Here is a 25,676-nt window from a genome sequence, read left to right as displayed (position 1 = left end):
ACTATGTCACCATTTAAATCCTTTATTCTCTGTTATTTAAGGTGCTCCATTTACATGTCTCTGTAAAGTACCTTCTCTGGTTTAGGCTCTGCTTTATAAATAAAAAGATAGATTTTCTGCAAGGCATGTGGGTTTTTATTGGTTTTGTGTTTGGTTTTTTTTTTATTTATTTGAAAAGGAATGTTGTGTGTTTTCATTGCAGTTGGGTTTTGGTGGTGGTTGGTGTTTCTTTCTTTTTTTTTTTTGCATCAAGAAGGGGTTACCTTTAGGAGAAGGTAACCTGTAATACTAGAAAATGGGCCTTGTCTTCTGTCTCTCTTCTTTGATCATTTTTAATGGAAGTGATGGAGAGGGAATTTCTGTGCTTTTTCTGCTATTATAGAGCCAAGATTTCTTAACTATTCAATCATTTGGCAGGTTTACTTCTGCTTTGTGTATTAAAAGTAAGTAATGTTCTTAAAGTATGTTTAAGGTATAGAGGGGCTGGTTTTTTTAAGATAGGGGTGAGTCTGTGTAACTGCTTCATACTGAATGTTTGACTTGCACAGTTTAACAGTTTATATAGCAATTCAGACTAGTCTTACCTTTGGGTGGTTTTGTTTGTAAGGGTTTGAGGGGAGGTGGGGCAGGGTTAGCTCAATCAAAGTTCTGTAATTGTTGTTTCTAACTGTTCTGTTCATATTCTGGCTTTACTGATAGACTTGCTTAAAAACATGTCTGTTCTCTTCAGATCCAAAGCATATGTGAAAAGGGGCTGCAGGTGGGCCACTCCAAAATAACAATTCTCGGCAGCCCTTCCATGGGTAACTATCTTTTGATTGTATGTGCTGGTATTACTCAGTATGAGTTGGCACTTGTGTGATGCAGTTGTGTAAACTTTCAGTCCTTTTTCTATCACTTATTGCAGGAACATCACAGCTAGGTATTTTTAAAAGTAGATTGACATCAGAACATTTTCATAAATGGTTTTGACTAGTTTGACTAGTTCATTGAAATCCCTTTCCCAAAGGGAAGACCTAATTCTCATTTTGGCTTAAGTCAAGCCAATATATCATGTCTTCCCAGTAAAACTGGGAGGCCAAAGAACTAACGCAATCTATGGCTGTGTGTCTCTGTGTGTTTGTACATAGGTATATGCATTCAGAAATACCTAATAGAAATAGTAGCTCAGCTTAGTATTGATGTAGGTAGAAGAGTCACAAGGTGTTAAGAGATTTGAAAGTGCAAGATGCAAAGTTCCTTTTGCAAAGCTTTTCAAATAGAAAATTAAGAAACAATTTTGTCATCCTCTAAGAATAACATGATACAGAGGTGATATGATAATATGAATGTTGAAAGCAGAACAGATGCAAAGGTGGGGAGAGCAAAGGTACATGAGCATATAATTCTTTACTGTTTAGCCAGTAAAGGTTCTGGAGCAATTTATCAAAGCAGTTCAATACAGACTTGGAATGAGAAGAACCTATACAAAATGGACACTCTTCTGAGTATCTGAGTTCAATTTCAGTTAATTGATCTGAGGTAGTCGGCTAAACAACAGACAGTGTGTGAAGCTTTAAAATCTATGAAATTATGGCTGAAGTGTTGAAAAACAAGAAGTTATTTTACCTTTCCATTTGAGTGTCGATTCATGATTCCAAAACTCTGTGTTTTTGTCAACAGTGTACGATGACAGATTGCTGCAGTGTTTTCATGCCTTATTTCTCAATCATACCTTCACTGCTTATCTCCATATTGTGCAACTGGGCATTGTACAGAAGGACCTCAGCTGTTTACAAAAAACCAAAACACCTGAAAGCAGTATCTGTATGGCCTTTGGGCAGGGCTTGTCCTTTTGGTCACACCACTTTCAGTAATGTGGGTGTGCTCCTTTCAAACTGAGCTAGTGTCCATATTCTGCTGTGGTGTTTCATACTACAGTTGGTGCAAGTAAACATTTATTCTTCTGTCTTGAAGTTGCAAGTTATGAACATGCCCTTACACCTTTCTCTGATCATATTCCAAAAAGACTGTTGTATCTTTATTGTTTGGTATACGTTGAGCTTTAATCCCATGTAATGCTTCTTAAACTTCTAATAACGTTTTAACATTCAGCATAATGTGGGGGGTTTTTTTATACTTCTTTCAGGTGTATATATCTCCAGGTATGCTGATTTATTGCAGCCTAATCCTCTAGAAGCTGGAGCAACTGGAGATGTCATTGTTTTTAAAATAATAAAGGTAAAATTATCTTGCTTATTTCTCAAGGATTATATCGCTTACTGATAAAATAAAGGTGATTTTAACCTAATTTATTCAACTTCATTTACAGTTATCTGCTTATAGGGAAGCTAGAACTCTACTAGGTTTAAAATCTGATGTTGACATTGAGCTTAAATAAAGCATAATAAATTTTTATAAAAGGTGAAAATGTCTTGTTTTCTTTGAAAGTATGAAAATAATGTACTTCTGTAAATGGCTTTTTTTAATGGCCTCTTTTCATTTCCCTGCTCATACTTCCTCTGGTGCTTGAAGCAATTTGCCGATTTTCAGGAAAAAGCTTACACTTAAAATTCTTCTGCTTTATTACAGGGAAGAATGAAAAGCATATATGACCACATCGGTATGAAAGCAATGGAATCAACAGTAAAGAGTGCGTTAGATCCAACACCAAAGCATGAATGTCATGTTTCAAAGAATGCAAATAAAGTAACCTCCTTGTTGGCCTATCGAGCCTACGAACTTACTCAGGTAAAGGAAAGTTGAGCATGTGTTAACTTCTTCTTATATAAGAACTTTATAAACAGAACTTTTGAAATGATGGAGATAAAAATCACTGAAGATACAACAAATACTGAGCATGTCCTATAAAGCTGCAGTCTGGTGTATGTTTAGCAGCAGCCCACAAATGCCTGTATTAGAAATAACAGAACGTGTCAGCCTCTCCTGTTTCCCTTATATATATATACCTGAACCTGATGGAGAGGATCTTCTTCAGATTAGGATGTAGGTGGAATAAAAAATAGCTAGGGAATGTGCATGGGGACTGGAATGTAGGCCAGGGAGGAGGGGAGGTAATATGTGAAGTTTGAAGTGTAAAGGTAGAACTGGCTAGTGGGCATTAAGTGAGACTCTTAAAAGGGAAAACATTGGACAGGAAAGAACAGCATTTTTCTCTTTTTTGGGTTTTTTCTTTCTTTCTTTCTTTCCTTTTTTTTGCTTCCCTTACCAAATTCTCAGGTTTGGAGGTGGCGAGGGAAGAAAGAATGGAATCAGTTCTAAGCATCTCTGTTCCTCCTGTTGTTCCATCTCTGTTACTGCAGTAGTCTGTTGCAGTCAGATTATTCCATCAAGTCCATAGATTTCAGGAGATTTACTTGAAAGCATTCTCTTCAGTATTACAACTTCTTTTGACGTCTGTAAATCAGAGCTGGGCACTGAATCAGATGGCTAGAAAATGAATGTGTGTTTTCATTTCTCCTTACAAACTTGCCTTAATTAACATTTTTCTTTAACATTAGAATTTTATGACTTAACTAAGGATAAACTCCAAAACTCATAGCAATACTTACTTTCCTCAGTGAAATTTTTTTTGGTTTTGTTAATTGTCCTTTACCTCATCAAGAATATATTTTCAAATAAATGTTGCAAAATTTTTTTTTCGTTCTTGGTTAGCTCCTGAAGTAGTGTCCATCCTGTCAGTGTTTTATAAAGGAGGGAGGACAAGTTGAAAAAATTACCTTAATTGATTGTGTTATAAAGTACATATGAGAACAGCATTTAAAGGCTTCCTTATTTTAGGTATCAGCTTTTGAAGAAATAGGCTGTTGGTAAAAGGAACATAAATGTGATTTATTATAGTAACTTGTTTTATATACCAGTTAATATTTGGCATAATGGGTTTCAAACAAACTCCCTTTGTTTATTTAAATAATTAATCATGAGGTATATTTTGTAAGTTATTTCTGTAAACAGAGTACACTTCCCAGTGAAGAAAGGTCTTGGATTGTTTGTATATTTGCAAAATACAGTTTACCAGACTTCTAATTTAACGTTGTGTTCACTTCTTTTTCTAGTACTATTTTTATGAATATGGCTTTGATGAGATAAGGCGAAGACCAAGACATGTTTGTCCTTATGCTGTTGTTTCATTTACTTACAAAGATGAAATGGTGCAAGTACCAAAATTCTTGCCCCCATCAAGGTAAGCTAGGAGATGAGTTTTGGAAAGACTGCATGCAGCATGAAGAATTCATAGCTCTTGGCAGTAGCTTAGAATCGATTTAGATGGACAGTGCTGAAATGAATGGACATGTCACAGGGACTTAGCATAGTTAATACTTCTAATGCAAAGCAAGAGGTGACAAAATGGTTTTTTTGCAGAAGGCTGGCCCCTGTAGGAAGCAGTTCTGCTGCTCTTTTCACCTACTTGCCTTCTGCCTAAGTGAAATCCATGTATAGTGTTTTTTGTTTTGTTTTGTTTTGTTTTTCTTAACTGAGGAAATTCATAGACATCAAAATGTTGACACAGCATTCTCTTTCTTGGTATTCTAGAAAAATATTCTTTATACTTTGTCACTGAACTCTTCACTGGTGCTGTCTTATTCCTTGAGGAGAGAATATCTAAATGGGCAGTTGATCACGGGTACAATGTGATACCTATGCTGATAGGGAGGCATCCAGATGTGGGGACGGTACTATGTAGTGCTAAAAATAGTTATCAAAGTATCTAAAATAGCACAAGATGCTGCAGCAGTGATAGCTTGAGGTTAGAGAGTGAATTGTCAGTGTTGCTATTTTGTTAGACTGATAAAGTATCCTTAATGTAAAATTTAGTAGCCGGAAGCTTCTGTCTCAACCTAGTCAGTCTGTCTTTTTTCTTTTTGTTAGATCAAACAGCTTCAGCACAGACAGAAGTACAGGTAAGAATGAACTGAAATTCATTGCTTTTATGATATAGACATGGAAGGTTTTGGACTTCTTTCCCCATGTAGTTTTATTTGGTTTTAACCAGCTTAGTTAAGCTGACTGTATACCTGAGTTTTATCCTGTACCATACTGATTGCAGGCATCTCTTCCTGATACTGAATGATCAAACAGACACCTTAACATGTGTCATCTTTTACCAGAACAAACCAGAACTCAACAAAATCAAAAGTTTTTTTTCCACTCCTTTTCTACTTATAAGATAGGAAGAACTTATCTTCTGCTCCCGAATCTCCTGTTCAATGGCACTTCAAATAATATGATCCTCTGTCCTGCCTTTCTTTTGAATCTCATTCAAGCACAATCTTAATACGTATGAAAGTGGTTCACAGTTAAGGTAAGGAAAGAGGATATAATTTCACAGATGTTGGCATCAAGGGCGTGCTTATATAGACAGGTACAGGTAACATACCAGCCTCCTTTACTCTGCTCAGAGCAGGACAAAACAAGATAGGATTGTAAATACCCTTTCTGTTACCTTTTAATTTATTTAACATACTATTGTCAGGTCTGGTATGAGTATGAAATTTTCCCAAAACTGCTTTTGGAGATTCAGCAGCCTCTTTACTGCCATTTTATTTCAGTCCCACCTAGCAAGTGGCTTCACTTCCTCTCTCTCCCTCTTAATTTAGATAAATCTAACTATACATTGTGGAGGGGACAGCTTTGGAATAAAGGCAAACTTTTGTGCCACGTTTCCTTGAAATCAGCAGCACGTCCTTTCCTTCCATGCAAGCTGTGAGTATAACCATTTAAAGAATAAGTTTAAAATATTGCTGTGTTAAAACTCTTTCTAGAAGAGACTGGTGAATTTTGGCTATATTGAGATGAAAATCTAAAATACACATTGACTAGATCCTTTTAAATATGTCAAACTAGAGTCTTGAGTCATGTGTGTCCAGACAGACCTTCTTTTAGTTCATGCACACAACTCTGTCAGCATCTCTTTTTTGTTTGATGCTATGTTGTGGGTTTGGTTTTTTGTTTTTTTGTTTTTCTCCTTTGAAGTGACACACACTCCTTTGCAAGAATAAACACTACTGGCTCACAAGATAGTCCGGGGAACTGATTTTTAAGAGCAAGTATTTAATAGCTCTTATTTCGTCAATGAGGGTAGGACTGTGGGGGGAAAAAAAGGTCTTTAATTGTTTTTCTTCTTAACCCCACCCTTTATCTCCAGTCCTGAGAAGCTTGAGGTTGAAAAAGTTGTGAGCATTGATCAGTTGAAGAAAAAAATTTCACCAGCATTATTCTATAAAGAAACTTACGTAGGAGCAAAAGAAGGTAAATAGTTCTAGTTTAATTTTTTTAAATTCAGAATTTTGAAAACTTTTCTGAATTACAATTTTGTTTGTTTTTTTTTTCTTACCTTCTCTTTCTACCCTTGTATCATGTCAGTGTTGAAGAACGGCATGTACTGTAGCCTTTATGAAGTTGTGGAGAAGTCCCGTTCTGGTAGCCACTTGGAGGGTTTACTTCAAAAACTAGAGAAAGAGAAACTTGTGAGTGCAACAGATTTGACTATTTCTGTTTTTAAAGATAATTTTACGAAGTAGTAATTGAAGCGTACTACAAGATCCACGATCTCGCTGGAATTCCTTAGCTGGCATATTCTTAAGTATTGTATCAGGGAATTTTTCTACCCATGATGGAATTTAGCTTATGCACAGTAAGAGTATTCATAGTGAGCAAATGTCTGATTGTTTGAAACAGTATACCTTTTTTGCTTGAAAACAGGTTCTTGTGAAACCACTTCTGGACAGAGGATTTCTTTTTCTTCTTTCTCCTTGGCAAATGATGTCCCCTTATGGTATGTATACTCTGGGGTTTTTGGTTTTGAGTTGGGTTTCAGGTTGGTTTTTTTTGTTTTTGGGGCATGGGTTTTTGAGTACTAGATTGTCTTTTGAAGCATAGTGGTGGTCTCCTCAACTATTTTTATTTTCTTGTGTTCTAGACCACCAAACTGGACGGCCCCGCATGCTACATGCACTGTTTCTGTTTCCAGAACCTAGAGGTGTAATGAGCTCAAGTAAGTTTGTTCGCTGTTGAGAGTGTTGTGTACATCCTTATTTAAATGTAGTTTATATTCTGTTGAAGACTTTGTAGTGTTACAGCCTGTCAGTGTAAACTAGGAGTAACAGATTGCATTGGTTATGGTCATGGTGATACTGTTCAAAAAGTGTTTATTTCTTCACGGAAGTACTTATCACGCTACACATTTTGGCTTTGTTTGTTCATATTTGAGAAAGTAAAACTTTGGTCAGATTTCTTGATTGTATATTTTAGTAGAACTGAGCATCAGTATTCCAAGAGATCTATGCATTACTAATAACATTGCACTTCAGAGGTTTGAGGGCTTTCTTTAACTGTCAAAACATTAAGGACAAAACATCTGAAAGTCTTCAATGTACCTGTAATTGTTTTTTTTTTTTTTTCATTGGGATGTACACCAAAAACTGAGTAAATCAGCAAAGAACATATTGATACAACCGACTAACAAAAGATGTCTGAAATGACTTGGCTTTAGTAGAACTTTAATGCTTTGGGATGAGACTTTAAAGTTAATCTTTTACAGTTGAAATTTGCAATAAGTAGTACTAGCAGCAGAATGCAGTCCTTTTTGGCCTGCTGTGAGTTTGAAGTGATACCGTCAAAACATAGCTCTTTCCAGGCATTTCACTTTTACAAAGAAGTTCTTGTCTGAAGTCTTGGCAGCTTCCTAGATTCTTGTCTCTATATTTCTTATTTTAGTAAACCCTTTTCTTGTTAAGTAACAATTGTGAAAATTCAATCAGTTATAGATTGGGTAAGAGGAGATACAAGATGACATTTTAAGTGTGTGCATGCCAGTTTCTTAAAAATACTCCAGTTCTTGCTGCTGTGACATTTCAAAGACTTGTAAGCTCCAGTTTCTGTCAAACACAAGGTTAATGACTGGTTTGAGTCTTCAGGGTGCTTAAATGGTTGAATGGAGAAAAGTTTCAGTCTGTGATTGGAAGGGGAGGAAAATTGTGAATAAATTAAAAAAGGATATAACTTAGGGCTTCCTTGAGCTGCTGTTTCAAGGATGTGGTAAAAGGATCTAATAGCTTCCCAGGACAGGGAAATCCTGCTCTTGGCACATAGTCCTATTGCATCTCTTTGATTTAGTGAGTTATATTGCTTTGCAAAGGAATGGAAAAAACTGTATAGGCTTCTGCTGGGTTACTAAGCTGAATCATTTTATAAGGGTCCAGTGAGCTTAGAAGCAGCACAATGAATGCATTGGGACTGCATAGGAAGGAGTAATGCTTCCCCAGTTTCTTGCAGGGAGCTGTTAGGCTGCTTCTTAGTAAATCTTGGTAAGCCTTTGAAGTGGCTTTCTTCTAAAAGGCTGAATAAAGTGGTTTGAATTGGAAATGATATGTGTATCTAGGATACAGGTTACCACAAAATTACGAAAACGAGCAGTTCATCATGCCTGTGCGTAGATTGACTTTTAAGTAGGCTTTAAAGCTGGTTACCTTGCAAAAAAATTACTTTCCTGGCTTTTGGTTTTATTTCTCCACGGTAATTCCTAACCGTGTTTCACTAAGTATGTATAATACAGAATATTGCTAACTAGTCATCATTTATTTATAGCTTTATGATTTGATTTTAATTGTGAATTCCTTTTACTCCTATGGCAGCACAAAAAAGTGTTCCATCTGGAACACAGAAAAATTCAACTACCATGGTTTTGCACGAAAATCAGGAAATCATTCCAGAGTTCACAAAGTTTATTCAGTCTCTACATTTTGCTTTAATCCAGTCTCGTAAAGACACTACTGCAGATTTCAATGCTGTTGTGGAAAAGTATATAAATGAGTATTTGAAAAGATGCTGTAGTGGCCCTGGAAAATATAGAGAATTTATATTATATCGGTATGAATCACGGCTGGATGACAAGAAATTTCTTTATTCTGCTCCAAAAAATAAATCTCATATTGATGGCTCCTTGCAAAACTATATTTTTGGTTGTGAGGGATATCAACTACCTGTTTCTAGAGCTAAGGAACTGATGGCGGGAAATCGGAAATTTCAACAGTTCAGTCCCATCTCAGATTATGAAGCCACAGAAGAAGACTGCAATTTTGCCAATGCAAAAAGCGGGAAAAGAATTCGTGCAAAATATGAAGCCACTGCTGCCAAGCGAAAACTGCCTCACTCTGGAGATTATGATCCCGATCGACTCAAAGAACTTATTAACTTAATCCAGTGTAGGAAAAAAAATGTAGGTGGAGATTCTGATTCTGAAGACCTCAGAAGTAAAAGTGGTCTGAAGAGGAAGCTGGAAAAACAGTCTGAAAATTTGCGGAAATACTTAAAAATTAATGAATCTTCAGAGAATAGTTGCCAGTATGAAGGTAAGAAAGTCTTTGTTTAGAGTTCCTCTTTAAACAATTGTAGATCAAAGCATACTTAATATTTAATCTTTGTAGATTGAATATTTTTTGCATGCTGTGGATATTTTAATGCATGGTGGTTCATTTAAACATTGGCCTGAGATCTATCAATAGAGGTTACGTTCATTTTTATGTAGGTTGCCTCTTTCTGGGAGACAAGTTAGTTGTCAGGGAACCTGATTTTGTTCAGCCTCTTTGGAAAGAAGGCAGACTTTGAAAGAGTTTGCTTAGCTGTAGAACTGTCCAAGGACTTTCTAATACAGAGACTAAGCAGACTTGATACCGTAATGACTTTTGCAGAGTTTGACCTTAGGCATTGCTGTAATTCTTTATGGCTTCAATACCCTATATAATACCTAATAAATTTAGATTGTAAGGGGAGAATTAAACTTCTAAGCATGAGCACAGTTGAGTTTTGAAATAGCCAGTAATGTGTGGAGTGGGACAAAGGAAACAACCTAATAGTATTAAGATAGAATTATCCTGTACATAAAATCATCTACCACTCAAACCAAGTCAGATACTTAAGATCTGCCAAAACCTCCGCCTTGATTTCTGTTTCCCTGACCCTTTTCTCAAGGCAATGATACAGGCTTCCTTCAGAAGGGGGAAAAATGGGGGAGAAGGGTGGCACAAAGAAGAGGGGGATTTACATCAAATACCTGTCATTCTCATGTGTACAGGAATCACTTTGGAAGATGAAGTGGCTGATCTTAGGAGTAAGTTTCCCTTTTGAGAGGGACAAAAGATACTGGCAAGTGCGGATGAAGGAGACAGTGTAGGCTACATGCTAGATCTTGGGATTCCTGCTTGGAAGTCTGTGAACCGTCAGGGTCTTTTTACATTGATTATTAATGTAAAATATGTGAATGCATTTCTACCTGGCTGTAATCAGAACGGTATCTGTTTAAAACTAAATTTTGACTTAACTCTTTCAGGGGTACCAAAACAGCAACGTCTATCTATGGTTTGAATTCCATGTTTTTATATAACCCTAAAAGTAACTTGTTTGTCCTGCAAAAAATCTTACCTAAAATATTGTGAGCTTAAGTAAACATGATTAGGTTTTTATTAGTCAAACAGCACTTAAACAATTCCGTATTTCCATATATGATAAATGAGTTAAGGGTTCATCAGATACTTATAGTAGTTCCTTGGCCTCTCTCTTCCCAAGATGAATAAATACCTATGGTATTTACTCATTCAACGGAATTAGTAGAAGAATAATAACCCTGTTCTAAAGTTATGTTTAGTATAAATAGGCATGGTGAAGTTTTAGATTTGCACTTAGATAACTTACAAGGTTAAGCATTAAGATACTCGTCAGCTTCTGGAGCAACAGTGATAGGATGGAGAGAAGTAAATATTTTGCTCAAATTATCTTTTTCTCTCAACAAGTAATGGAGAATTTTATAAGGTTTCCATAAAATACATAGATTATAGTATGTGACTTCTATTAAAACCTAAAATAGTGTGGTAAAAAAATGTAATTATTTATCTGGGGAAGACTCTTAGTTTTAGAAACTGCCCTTTTATCAACATCTACCTGTTTAAAAATTTTTGTTAAGAAAGTAAATGTATGTGTATTTTATGAATTGATGCTAAAGAGTGAGACTGTGGGTATGTGGCAGGTGTTTGGGGGGGGTCTGGTTTTGCTTTTATTTTAAAATTTAGTAATGGATTACTTTTCCCCTCCTCCCCCTACTCTAAGGGGGCAGAACCTCGGATTCGCCACACTCTGTTTTCTCAATTAATACTGGTCTTGGTGGACATGATACAGACTTGAGGCAGCAAGACGTATCCGACCCTGCTGTTACTGACACACATGGCCTCATTAAACTGCTTTTAGAATCACTAGCTAGTGCAGGACACTTGGATTCATCGTTGGCACGGTCTGTATATCAAGCTTTAGGATTAAGCACTGATGAAATTGAAGAGGATATGAGACAAAAATATGAATATGAATCCATTCCAGCACAGGACAAAGATGATCATGAGCTTCCTAATACTGCTCAGGCTGAACATGTTAACTTTAAGGACCCACAGAGCCCAGGGATACTGGAAACTGATGCAGCGTGCTTACCCTATCCTGTTGATGTTGATCTACGGCTTTCAGCCAATGAAGTAGGCCTTGAACACACGCTACGTATAAAAGTAAGTGAAACTGCCATGTACATAGATGCTGATAATGAGTATACTATTTTCATAAATATTATGAGACTGAATGAAAAAACATTCTATTTTTTTACATAGGTAAACATAGATAAGCACTAACTTGTCTGTGAAGAAGCTTTTCTGTTTGGTAGGAGTGTATGTGGCAATTTTCTTAACTCTAAGATACATGTTCCTGTTTCTTTATGTCTACTCTTTCTGTAATAAAATTATAATTAAGAATACCTGAAAGATGGAAAGCAACCATGGTCAGTCTTCCTCATTAGCATTACAGTAGGTATCATACACAGCTGTGCCAGCAATAGGCAGCAAAACTTTGTCATTCTGTTGCCAAGTGCTGTATATGATGGTGTTTCTTCATGTTTGCTGAGACCAAAGCCTTGCAGTTGTCTTCTATCTCTTGTAGGAAAAAGATACTCTATTCTGGCTCTCACCTTGCTTATGGCGGTGGGTTTTTTTAGTGATCTGTGAAGTTGTTGCATGGAATAAGTGATAAGTTATATACTGTAACAGCTTGCATACTGCCTTCCATCTTCTTTCTCCTTCGGGGGTGATTCTTGATGTAGCTAGGGTATTGAGGTTTGCTGAACCTAAAACACAGTAAGGAGAGATTTGAGAGTTCCTCATCATAATTATTGCCTAGCTGTTACTCTTCCCAAAAGTAGGTTATAAGGCAATAGTTGCTGTTCCATATGGACTCTGTCTCAGGAGAGTTTGCAGGGCAGGCCGTTAATGATCGTGTACTATTTTAGTCTTTAACCTTATAGGCCTGATAGGTGGTTTGGATATGACAACTTGTCATCACTATGAAATTCCATCTCGGGCACAGAAAGGAGCCTTTTTTTGACTGGGCTCCTCCCTGATCTAAGTTGAGACAATCTCTCTCAAAGCTTATGCACCCAGAATTCTTCCCTCTTCTCCCCCCAAATGCAGACCAAAAATAAATGTATCAGTTGTAGGCTGTATAATTTCAAGACTTTTTTTTGGCCTGTTGCTTTCTTGTCATAAGCAGCAAGAAAGCGAAAGAAGTCAAATTGCAATCTGTGTTTGATATTTAGAGTTGGTTGGAGGTATCTTAAACAAGAATGTTTATTCACAAGTGATCAATAGTTACTCTAGAGAAGCAGAATGAGAGCTGTTTCCTTTTAATGGTAGCTGTCTCTTTTGTCTTGATATAACAGATTGGCAAAACTAAGTTGGTTGTGTTTGGAAACTAAATATGCTTCAGAGGTTCTAGACTGTTATCTTACAAACAAGCAAAAAAACTCCAATGGCAACAGCTTACCTCAGCTGACTGCTTCTGTGTGTGAATTAGCGACCTTTTCTAGTGACAATACGTCAGGGTTAGTAACGTGATTCTTACTGCTTTACAACCATCAAGCATCCTTTTGCTCTAATTGTAGTTACTGCTCCAGTTTTGGGAACTGGTCTTGGTCCAGCCTCTTCAGAGTCTATTCTCTCTCCTACTTAATAGTAGCAAGCATTTCACAGGGCAGGAAGACGCTCCTCACTTGTGTGCACAACTGAGGATTCTGCAATCCTCGTCTTTTGGTCTTGTACTGCAGAAAAGATGGTGGGCTTGTTTCTGTCCCTTTAGCAGTGTCTGAGTGAGAAAGCGTTAAGAAATGTATTTAGTGGCAAGTCTGAAATGCTCTATGGATTTTAAAGATGGTTGGGGAGTTGGCTTTATTTAGTTTTGGCAGGAGCAGAGTTGAAAAATTCTGAGCGCTTAAACGCATGCCTGGCTTTCTTTGTGTGCCCTCTTGGTGCAATGGTGTATACGTGTTCCATGCATGCTTTTCATGACAGCATATAACTGGCAGAACACCCTCTGAAGAAGGCTCTTGTGCTTAGGGTTCAGAGTGCCCCAACTGCTTGCTCGATCACATTACTCTACAGAGTGGTTGTTCTATGATCTCTGTTATTGATACTTCTACACAAAGCCCAGTTTCCAAGTCACGAAGCAGGAAAGTGTTTGTCCTACCTGTAATTTCTGTGCTGTTTTGCTTCGAACTGTCTGGAATGTGAGATGAAATTGGATTGTTCAAGGGCTTAATACAAGTTGCAGGCAGCTCCTCAGTAATGCCAACTTCTCATGGCTTTAGTCAGCTATCAAGAAAACAGCCTGAAAAAGGCTAAGGAGCAGATGGTTTTCCCAACTTTTTTCTCCTCTGCCTCCTTTCTTCCCTGCCCCACCTAGCTTCTGTACTCTAAGGCATGTGCTCAGGACTGCCTTATTTACTTAATGATAGACCATCAGCAAAGATATCTGCCTCAGAAATTATCAAACAGGTAAATGAAATATATAAGTACCTCATGTAAACATTTCCAAGTTTGACTTGACTTGATTGACAGAAAAATTGCCAATATGCTGGTGAACTCAGGTGCATTTTTACTGTCAGCTGTTCAGAATGTAAAAGCTTAATAGCTACCAAAAAAAAAAAAAAAAAAGTTTTGAGCTGAGAATTTTTTATTGTTTTTTAGGGAGCAAGCACTGGAAGTGTAAGTAGTTTTGAAGACTACACTCCCTGTCCTAGTACACCTATAGAACATGTTTATCGCAGGCAACGTTCCAATTCAGATAACATAGGAGAAGTTGGAATGCACTGGAAACTTATTCCAATTACAGGTAAGATGGGTTTAACTCTTATGGTGCTACAAATAGTGAATGAAAACATGTTCTAAAGGTTTGTATCTTTCATATATCCCATTCTTGGGTCACATGTTGGTACACAAGCATATATATAGCCTACGCGGTTGTTACATTTGATTAATACAGAAATCTGCTGGATGAAAACAGATATTGGTGGAGCATATTGCTTTGGATACACACTGACATAATTTAGAAATACGAATGCTTGAGTATTTATCTGGCAAGGTACATAACTGGTTTGAATTCAGTGTTTGAACTTGCTAGGTTCTGCTGAAAGATTGGACAGACGGATAATTCCAACTAGTAATCCAGAAAAGTAATGAAAAATGTGTTCTTATAAAAAGTAGTCTACTTCTTACTGCATCAAGCTCTTCCACTGGAAGTGCTTTAAAGTCTTTGTCTTTATCTAAGCATTTAAATCTTAAATAATCTTACAGAAGAAGCTTCTTGTTCTGCTACTTGATAAGTCAACAGTGTCAGGTCTTGGGAGAGCATAAAAGCATGGATTTAAACGATGTGGAAGCTGGGCTGTAGGAATAGTCATCAAGAGCTCTAAATTCAAGGCTGCAAATCCAGTTGTCTTATGTCTCAATCCAGATAGAATTTAACTGCATTCTCTGATTAAAAACTTAGTGATTTATGATTATGTTCCAGGAATGATGGAATCTGTCTCTTGGACACTTCTGATACCCATCCAGTTGTGTAGTTCAGCAGCTCTTTTTTGTTTGTTTGGCTGAGAAGGAAGGAGGGCAGGGGAAACAGGTTTTCCTTCACAGTATTCATAGGCCTTTCAACAAAATGACGGGGTAATTCTGGATAACGTTTTCTGCACCTTAGGGGCCAAACATCAAAAATCTGTTCTGATATTTTGCTAAGTTATGGAGTATGGAGACTGTAAAGTTGTTTAGATAGGACATTATTTCTTTTACTCCTGGAGGAAATGGCCACTGTGCATATAGATGAGGATATGGTTGCTGAGATAACTAGTTAAGTGGATGATTAAGCATCTAAAAACTGTAATACATGATAGACACTGGATGTGGGAATTCATGCAAGCGTTTGTCAATTGACTGACATGTTGCACAGTCATCTGTGAGACTACAAATCTTACTAGAAAAAAATTTCTCTGAAGTCTTCTGAGAGGGAGAAGTGCTGTTCTCTAGAGATGAAAGAGATTGTCTTCAGCATCACTGGATTTCTTAAGTGCCTACGAGGTCAGTTATTCAAATTAGCTCTTGCTGCAATAAGTATTGACTAGCTCTGCAATATGATCATGTAAAAGGTGCTATATAAATACCAAGAAACTACAAATGCTAACTGCTGCTGCCCCTCAGGAAGGGCAGGAACTCTTTAAGAGGATCAACTGTAAAAACATGAAGATAAACAAACAGGTCAGAAGAGTGGGTGGGACAGGTTGCATATGTCATTACCCCTGACCTACTGAGCAGCTCGTATTCTCACCTTGTATTGAATTTTCATCAGAAAATTAGATCAGTAATACGCTGTATTCAGCAAGTGGACTCACTTTATTGAAGTACATCAAGAAGGCTGTAGGACAGTCAAAAGAGCCTTTAATGTTTTGGGTTACTGGCACTTGATTTTTACTGGGCATATCTTCCTGTATAGTATTGTCCTGGTTTCAGTGGGGATAAAGTTAAGTTTCTTCTTACAGTATAGTGTGTTTTGGATTTAGTGTGAGAATAATGTTGGTAACACATTGATGTTTTAGTTGTTGCTAAGTAGCGCTTATCCTAAGTTAAGGATTTTTTGGTTTCCCATGCTCTGCCAGCAAGCACGTGCACAAGAAGCTGGGAGGGAGCATGGCCAAGACAGCTGACCCGAACTAGCCAAAGGGATATTCCATACCATAGAACGTCATGCTCAGTATATAAACTGGGGGGGAGTTGGCTGGGAGGCGTGGATCACAGCTTGGGCATCGGTCAGCGGGTGGTGAGCAATTGCACTGTGCATCACTTGTTTTTTTTTCTTGGGTTTTATTTTTTCTTTCTTTTTTAATTTTATTTTATTATATTCCTTTTCATTACAATTTTTATTTTTTTATTATTATTATTTTAATTGTTATTATTGTTAGTATTACATTTTATTTTACTTTAGTTATTAAATTGTTCTTATGTCAACCCATGAGTTTTCCTTTTGTTTCCGATTCTCTTCCCCATACCACTGCAGGGGCGGGTGGCGGACTGAGCGAGCGGCTGCGTGGTACCTAGTTGCTGGCTGGGCTTAAACCCTGACAAGTATCTTCTAGACAGCTTTGAATTTTTATTCTGGGGAATTAAGATCATTTCAGTAATATAATTTAAAGGAAGCTTTGTTCTTTTCTGAAACTGATTGCTTTCCAAATCTGGTGGCTTCTCCATGTCTCTCTTTTTTGTAGCAAGGTAGCTATAGAAAGGAATTCAGAGAACATCAGTCTTTCTTTTTCATCTCTGTACAGTTGCAGGAAGGCAAATTAGCAATCTCTTGTTTTTTTCCATTTGCAAGAAGGGTCAGAGGGAGGATCTGGGGAACTACAGGCCTGTCAGCCTGACCTTGGTACTGGGGAAGATTATGGAACAGCTGGTCTTGAGAGAACTCACATGGCAAGTCCAGGACAAGCAGGGGATCAGGCCCAGTCAGCATGGGTTTATGAAAGGCAGGTCCTGCTTGACCAACCAGATCTCCTTCTATGACCAGGTGACCCACCTACTGGATGAGGGAAGGGCTGTGGATGTTGTCTACCTGGACTTCAGCAAGGCCCTTGACACTGTCTCTCATGGCATACTCCTTGAGAAGCTGGCGGCTCATGGCTTAGACAAGTGTACTCTTCGCTGGGTGAAAAACTGGCTGGACGGACGAGCCCAGAGGGTAGTGGTGAATGGGGTGAAATCCAGTTGGCAGCGGGTCACAAGTGGTGTTCCCCAGGGCTCGATGTTGGGCCCCATTCTGTTTAATATCTTTGTCAATGATTTGGATGAGGGGATTGAGTGCACCCTCAGCAAGTTTGCAGATGACACCAAGTTGGGAGGCAGGGTCGATCTGCTTGAGGGTAGGGAGGCTCTACAGAGAGATCTGGACAGGCTGGATCGATGGGCCGAGGCCAGTCGTATGAAGTTCAACAAGGCCAAGTGCCGGGTCCTGCACTTCGGTCACGGCAACCCCATGCAGCGCTATGGGCCTGGGGAAGAGTGGCTGGAAAGCTGCCTGGCAGAGAAAGACCTGGGGGTGCTGGTCGACAGCCGGCTGGATATGAGCCAGCAGTGTGCTCAGGTGGCCCAGAAGGCCAACGGCATCCTGGCCTGTGTCAGAAATAGTGTGGCCAGCAGGAGCAGGGAGGCGATTGTTCCCCTGTATTCGGCACTGGTGAGGCTGCACCTCGAGTCCTGTGTTCAGTTTTGCCCCTCTCACTACAGGAAAGACATGGAGGTGCTGGAGCGTGTCCAGAGAAGGGCAACCGAGTTGGTGAGGGGCCTGGAGCACAAGTCTTATGAGGAGCGGCTGAGGGAACTGGGGTTGTTTAGTCTGGAGAAGAGGAGGCTGAGGGGAGACCTTATCGCTCTCTACAACTGCCTGAAGGCGGGTTGTAGCGAGGTGGGTGCTGGTCTCTTCTATCAAGTAACTTGTGATAGGATGAGAGGAAATGGCCTCAGGTTGCGCCAGGGGAGGTTTAGACTGGATATTAGGAAAAATGTCTTTACTGAAAGGGTTGTCAGACATTGGAATAGGCTGCCCAGGGAAGTGGTTGAGTCACCATCCCTGGAGGTATTAAAAAAAGCGCGTAGACGAGGTACTCCATAACATGGTTTAGTGAGCATGGATGGTGGTTGGACTCGATGATCTTGAAGGTCTTTTCCAACCTAAATGATTCTATGATTCTATGATATTCTTAACTACCTTGTACCTCAAATGAGCTTAAACTAAGTTTACCCTGTATTTTGGTCTTTTAAAATTAATATACTTGTATATGCAAAAGGTGTAGATCAACACTGAAGGTATAGGGCAACAGAAAAAATGTTCAAATACAATAGGATGGAACTAATTGGAATAACCTGATTTTATATCTGCATTTAGTGCTTTTAAAGAAAACTAGAAATTTGGGTTGACTCAAAGGATGTGCTTTAAAGAATGAAGAAAGAACATATAGTTTAATTGATAAGGAAAAAAAATGGAACCACATTTCTGGTTTCTCCGTGAAGTGATACTGTCACCTTGAAAAAGGGATCCTGTTAGTGGCAGATGTTTTCCTTTTAGATCTGGATGGACATGATCAAACTAGGGACTGAATATAACTTTTTTTAACTGGCTACAAAAATGACTGCATTCCAAAAGAACACTAACTTTTAGAAACTGTTTATACTATTTTGGTTATTGCTTCTGTTCCAGAAATCTGGTTTTCTGCGTACAACTGTATTAGCTTTAACAATAACACAACACTTAAAAAAACCCCACAAACCTCAAACAAAACCAAGAAAGAAAACCTCCTTTGAAGTATTTATGGAACAGATACATACTGAAATACTTGTATGTATCTGAAATATCTGTGTATATATATTATTAACTGCAAAGAAGTGTTAAATTAGGTTTAAAAACAAAAAAACCCATAGTTTTGAATGTGGATGGTTAAGAAACTGAGTGCTGCAGAAAGGATCTGAGGTTTGGATTATGGGAGGCTGTCAGTACTCCTTGCAGTGTAACTGATCTGTGTATCAGTAATTACCATAAGACTTATGTCCTACCTTTTTAAGCAAAAAACCTTCTGTTCCTCATTGCGAGATTGGACATGCAGCTGGCAATTTGCAGTCTAACTCCACACAGTAGTGTGTGGCTAAAATAAGCCTTTTGAAAGTCTGAGGATTATAACCTAGTAGCAAATGAAAATATTTGAATAAATTGTCACCCTGCTTGATTTCTAATTTGATCTTTTTTTTGTAATTAAGGCAGTTCCTGTTATGCTTAATCAGATGTTATCTCTGGGAAAATTACTTGTGTTCTGCTTTTTGAGCAAACTTTGACTTAATAATTAAGCTCCTAAGATGGTAGAACAATAAAATTTTCTGTGCTTCTGTACCTCAGCCAGACAGTAACATCCAAGTCTTTGGATTTAAGTTGATTGGCGGGGGGAGGCACAACAGTAATGCTGTTTTAAAACTGTGTTTTGGAGGTTTTAGTCTATCAGTTATGTATGACTTTCAAACACGAGATGGTGATGATGAACTCTCCCTATATAGGTCTGAAATCACCAGAAGAAGCAGTGGTGTATTTACCGCCAAAGGATGCCTTTCCTAATGACCCCCGGGTAATAAATAGACAGAGAAGTTCTGATTATCAGTTTCCATACTCTCCATTTTCAGACACACAAAAGGGGACAGCAGAAGATGGACTTTATACAAGACAACTGGAGAAACTTGAAGATGAATGTGGGCTAGCAGATCACCCTTTTACAACTAAGCATTCCATTAGTGCAGTAATAGAGACTACACTATTAGAAGAATATAATCTCTTTGCAAGAAAGATTCAAGAAATTTTGCAGCAAAAGAATATTGCTTATGTTAGTGGTATGTCCACACCAGTCTTCTCTGCCCGAGAGAGGATAATGAGACTTTCTGAATACATATGTTTACAGGCATCAGAGGTGTCTGTCCAAGAATATATAGAGACACTGAGTGAGAAGTTGAATAGTGTTATTTTGTCATCTTCGTGCATTAGGCATACTCCGCCAATTCATGCTAGTCCTGAATCGGCAGAAGTGGTTAGTAACGCTGCGCTGAATCCTCCACCCGACACGCTACCTGTTTGCAGGGACTCTAACACGGCGTTGTTACACGAGCCACTGTGTAATAACATGGTGGAAGATCTGGATTCTAATGAGCAGCGTTCGTCAAGCTTACCCTTAGTGAAGGAGGAAATAGATCGTGTGAATGCTAAAACACAGGATATGTTGACATCTGATCAGACCTCTTCCAGTGGTGATCTGATGGAGCCACCAGAAAAGACACAGAAATCCCCAGAGAACTTAAACATTTCAACACAACCAGCCCTTTCTGATTTTATAAGCCAGTTAAAACCTGAAGTATTTAACAGTTTGGTCAAAATTATTAAAGATGTACAGAAAAACACTGTGAAATTTTATATTCATGAAGAGGAGGAAAGCATTCTCTGCAAAGAAATCAAGGTATGTTCCAGTTCAACCTCTCTATAGTGTTAAAATAGAATAGAGTGCCTTTCAAATCAGAATGTGTAAAATTGGACTTGCAAACATGAGGTAGTCTGAAATTTGTTTCAAAAAATGTTGAATTGTGAAAATAGGCTGTCCTGTCCCATTTCTCATTTGAGCTTCTGAGGTATATCTGAGGTGCTGCTTATATTTAGCTTTTATGTAAGTCTTTTTCTTACAGTTGTAAAGCGGAACAGGCTGTAGTTTGGTTCTTTCTAAAAATACTGCGGGGGGGGGGTAGGCTTATGGAAAAAAGATAACAAGGGCAAAAATGTGATAGCTTACCCTTTTAGGAAGAACTTATGAAAAGTCGATGTGTGTCCGTTTGGTTTTTCTGTTTTTCCCTTCCCCTCCAGTTAATAATACAGGTAACTTTTGGAGATTACTGTTGTTTTGTATTTAAATGTGTAAGATGAAAGTTGGAAGTGAAATAATAAAAACTTTTGGCTTTATTTGAAAACTGATGCAGTTTTGATAGACTGCCAGTTGGCCATTTATGTACTATTCTCTAAGAATGACTGACTTGCTGAAAGAGCCTGTGTTGCATCCTTCTGATTAATGTATCAGAAAGACAAGGAAACCAGTCCCTGAGATTTGAGTGGAAAACTTACTTGACATGGTCATCATGTGGGGATTGTTTCGGCCAAACTACCTATTCACTTTTTCTTCATCTTCTCTTTCTGTGGCGTTAGGAATACCTTACAAAGTTAGGCAATACGGAGTGCCATCCAGAACAGTTCCTTAAAAGAAGAGCTGCTCTAGATAAACTGTTGATAATTATCCAAAATGAAGACATCGCCAACCTCATCCATAAGGTATTTCACAGAAGTAAATGTGTACTATAGAAAGCTATTGTTAAAACAGAGCGAGATGAGCTCATTTTGAGCAAGGCTACCTTCTCATAACGACATAGCATTTCAACAATGTCCTGTCTTTAGCTGCCATTTGAAGAAACAAAAATGCTTGTGGTAAATACCTAGTCTTGTTCCATCATCTACCTGTAACTTCTTCCACCTTCACATACGCACTAATGCATATTTATTCTTAGTAGTTGTAAAGTTGTACAGAGGCCTGAGTAGTTCTGCTTCTAGTTCTGTGATGCTCTAATGGCAAGTGAAGGCAGCTGTCAGATTACCTTAGGTATTCCTGACAGCTGTGGTATATGAACCTGTGCTGGACAGAAAGTAAAATTACTCCAAGTGCTCAACTTCCATTGCCTCGTTCCTGTAATGTTTTTGAGAGAGCACCTCCCAAAGCAAGAGAAAAAAGTAATAATTCTTTGAAAATGTGCTTTGAAGTTTGGTATTTGGTATTAGTAAAGTTCTGTAGGGTTTTTTGTTTGGCTTTTTTTTTTTTTTTTTTGGTGTGATCTTTGGTATACCAATCTCTGATTTATAACATTTTTAAACAGATACCTGGCTTAGTAACTTTGAAGAGGCTTTCTTGTGTCAGCTTTGCGGGTGTCGATAGTTTGGATGATGTGAAAAATCACACTTACAATGAACTGTTTGTGTCTGGTGGTTTTGTTGTGTCAGATGAATCGGTCCTTAATTCAGAGTCCATCACTACAGGTAAGTGTGACGCTTTCTGAAGCTTTAAAACACAGACGAAAAAAGCCTAACATTGTAGTATATGAGAGAGATGCCACACTCAGCGCAGTGAAGAATCAAGTCTTGTAATTTTCAAGTCTTCTATCTCATTTTTGTGAGTTTTTTTGCAGACCTTCAGCTTACTCAGTCTCTCTCTTGCCTCAGTGGCCTTTTTGGAGAACATCTTTCTGGGGAACATGTGAACTTGGAGATCCTGTCTTTCTGAGTTCATGTTAGATTGTGTAGTTATGTGTATGGAACCTTTCATTCCTTATTACTCAATCCACAAATACACTAGAAAAAAAATACTGAAAAGCTACATTTTTTCACTTTTTCTTTATTTGTAATTGAATAGTTAACGAAGTTACCAGTTTTTTAAATAGGTATTTTAGCAAGGCAGACCAGTTACGACTGAATTCAGCTTTTACATAAGCAGATACCACTGTTAGGCATCTGACCTACAAAAAAGCAGCTCAGTTTTGGAATATTGTTCTTGGCTAATCTGCTAGGAAGAAAACCTCAAGTACTAGGCTAATGTTCATAGTTGTGTAACTGTGCCTTGATGAAAACAAAGAAGTTTTATGTGTTATACTGAAGCAGTATTTTCAGTTTGCATACCACAAAATTTAACTTCTATTCAATATCTCCAAAACAGATAAACTGAAACAGTTCTTAAAGTTTCTGGAGGATCTCAATACCCCAGATGGGAAATGGCAGTGGAAAGTCCACTGCAAAATACAAAAAAAACTTAAAGAGCTGGGGAGGTAAGTAGCGTTCTTCAATACCAGTTGTTAAAACGCTTCAGCTTTAATTATGCTCTCCAAACTCCAATTGAGTACAACTTACTCTTATGTTTGTCTTCTGACTTAATTTTAAATTTAGACTGACCTTAAATCAAGTATCTTTCTAATACTGCATCATTTTTGCCCATTATAGAATGAATGCTAATGCCCTGAGTCTGCTGACGCTTCTGAATACCTACCAAAAGAAGCACTTGGTTGAGATTTTGTCTTACCATAATTGTGATTCTCAAATTCGAAATGCTCCAGAATTAGACTGTCTTATCAGGCTTCAGGCTCAAAACATACAACAGAGACATGTTATCTTCTTAACAGGTAAACCCAAAATTTACAAATACTTCTCACCCTCTTTTGATAATAGGTGCTAAATATTAATACAAAATCTCCTTTTATGTGTTTAGAAAAGAATCTCAAAACACTTTCAAATTATGTTGATAATGGAATAGTCGTTGCTACTGTTGATGACTTTATGCAAAATTTTAAAAGTCTCGTTGGGTATCACAACTCGGTTACTGAAGAGAACAGCCTTCCTCCCTCTGATGCTCACAAAAGACAATCAGGTAATATTAAACACACTTATATTTTCTTTACCTAATTAGGTGTGTGGGGTGGAGGTCCTTGAGATGGCGTGCCTTTACTCTTGTAAGTGAACACTACAAATGGGAAGGAAAACCCAACTCTCATGGTGTTCTTTTTCCATTTTAAATGATGAGGGGAAAAGCAGCTGGGATGGAGCCCCAAAGGAGATCTGAAATATGGAATTATAGGCTAACATGGTATTCAAGAAAGTAGACATATGCCAAGTGGGGTAGCCGTCTGTTTTCAGGAGAAGGATAAACGTAATGATAGCTTTTAGAAACCGTAATAAAAGGACTGAGATGTCAGTAATTGTACTCCTTTAATTGTCTGATCAAACAGTCACCTACTATATAACTTTAGATGCTGTTTTAACACTAACCCCTTTGGAGTTGGGATTTCCCAATGCTAAACATGAACACGGTGCGCAGAAGCTTTTAGCATTGGAATAACTGGACACTCACAGAGTGGGTTAAGTGTGTGTGTTGAGCAAGTGAACAGGAGTGGCAGAAGACCAAGACTTCAGTGATAATTGGACTCGCAGACCTGAAGCATAACACTCTGAGTAGTGTATAGCTTTTCTAACAAAAGTCTGTATTTCAATAGAATAGCACTTTCTTTTTTTTAATGTAGTTCTTGTAGAAAACGATGAAAAGGATGAGGAGGACATGTCTCTGGATTCAGGGGATGAAACATCACAAATAGAAATCTGCAATGATGCTTCTAACTATGATACTCATTTGGAAGATTTGCAGGCAGAGGCCAAGGGCTCACATGGAGTAGATACAAAAGAAAGCGGCGTATCAGTTACAGAGTTATCTCCTGAAGCACAAATTGGCTTGATGGAAAAGACTTCTAAAATTGGCTTGGAAGAGATACAACCAATTACTCCAGTTTCTACAATGTGCACTGCTGAAGGAGAAAAACACAATTCAGCTGAACAAGCTCCTTTCAATAACTTCCCAGTTTATAGCAGACAACTAAACATGTCCCATCAGTTCAGTCACTTTAATGTACTCACTCATCAGACTTTTCTGCGAACAACATACCCAATTTCTTCTGCAAGTCAAAACCAAGAAGGGGGCAATTATTTTCTATCTGCTTACAGTCAGAGCATGGATACAGAAAAGTCATCATCGCCTGGTGGTTGGGATATAAATTGTGATTCTTCCAGGCCATATTCAAAACAGAAATAAACTCGTAAGTCTCTTTTTATAAGTTGCTGTGGACTTTTCTGTTTCTAAAATGGTGGATTAACAATTTCTATTTTATTCTGGAACAAAATGTTTCTTGTCCTTTATCTCGAATGTTTTCTTGTCTTATTTAAATCCTGATGGCCTGTACCTGTTGGAACCATCTGAAAATTGAAATAAATATATATATTTTTTAACATTTACTGTACTTGAATTATCTTGTTTGTTGGCACTTTTAAGTTTCTACATTTGTATTTGACCTGTACCTGGGCTTCAGTTTGAGGTCTGTTTTAATGTAAAACTGAATGTTTGCCTAAAATATGTGAAACAGCGAGGTTTGTTTTTAACTGTAAGAGTATCCAAATCACTTTTCTTTACATAAATATCAAAATTTATGTATTTATTTGACATTTGACACAAATTTTGTACAAATGTTTTTACATAGCTATAAGGCAGTGTAGTTATTTTAATGACTATATACTGGATTTTGGCTAAATACCTCAATTAGAGTAACCAATGGTGCAGTTCCATTACAAAAATAAAATAAACTCTTAATGCACAAGGGACTTGCTAACACATTGCATTGTCTGTGGTTTTTATATTGTTTTCAAAGTACATGAGAAACATACCCAAACTTTATTTCATGAATAGCAATTATCGTTGCATCTAATTTTGATACTCTGTGCTTATTATAGTACCATTGGAGTGATCTTAACTTTTATCTTGCCATTGTAATTACCGTAATGAGAGGACAAACCTAGTTTTAACAACTGTGGTAGTTCAATTTGCATTAGAAAAACCTCAGTCCTCTCCCACTTCAGCATAATGATTACTGATCCTTGCCTTTTTTTTTTTTTTTTTTTTTTAAACTAGCATTGTCACAAGTATAGAGTTTGGTCTGTTTCTCAATCTTGTCCTTTTTAATTTCACATCTGCTGAGTTATAAACTTCCTTTTCCCCAGTGATTCTCTCTTAATTGGCTCATTTTGTACATCTTCTGACTCAGGATTCTGGAAAACAGCAGCTGATATTAAATAGCTGTGGAGTCTCAAAACTACCCTTGTTATTACATTGCTGATTTTGCATATACTAA

At 37.7% G+C, this 25,676-nt stretch overlaps 1 protein-coding gene across 1 annotated transcript in view; it reads left to right on the top strand.

Moving 5' to 3' along the window:
* The window catches only part of TASOR (transcription activation suppressor), a 34,744-nt gene extending 9,585 nt beyond the window's left edge, over positions 1-25,159 (top strand). The window contains 20 exon segments of the mRNA XM_029996226.2: positions 731-803; positions 2,129-2,220; positions 2,572-2,730; positions 4,056-4,183; positions 4,870-4,901; positions 5,598-5,703; positions 6,146-6,249; positions 6,364-6,467; positions 6,703-6,775; positions 6,920-6,994; positions 8,634-9,350; positions 11,101-11,543; positions 14,046-14,190; positions 19,440-20,383; positions 21,118-21,240; positions 21,837-21,996; positions 22,670-22,778; positions 22,951-23,129; positions 23,216-23,374; positions 24,024-25,159. Coding sequence (XP_029852086.1) covers positions 731-803; positions 2,129-2,220; positions 2,572-2,730; positions 4,056-4,183; positions 4,870-4,901; positions 5,598-5,703; positions 6,146-6,249; positions 6,364-6,467; positions 6,703-6,775; positions 6,920-6,994; positions 8,634-9,350; positions 11,101-11,543; positions 14,046-14,190; positions 19,440-20,383; positions 21,118-21,240; positions 21,837-21,996; positions 22,670-22,778; positions 22,951-23,129; positions 23,216-23,374; positions 24,024-24,586 — 4,488 coding nt within the window. The 3' untranslated portion in view covers positions 24,587-25,159.
* Positions 25,160-25,676: the final 517 nt, after the last annotated feature.

This window comes from Aquila chrysaetos, chromosome 20 (assembly GCF_900496995.4).
Source record: "Aquila chrysaetos chrysaetos chromosome 20, bAquChr1.4, whole genome shotgun sequence".
Taxonomy (NCBI): Eukaryota; Metazoa; Chordata; class Aves; order Accipitriformes; family Accipitridae; genus Aquila; species Aquila chrysaetos.
This window is presented reverse-complemented; position numbering and strand designations above follow the sequence as displayed.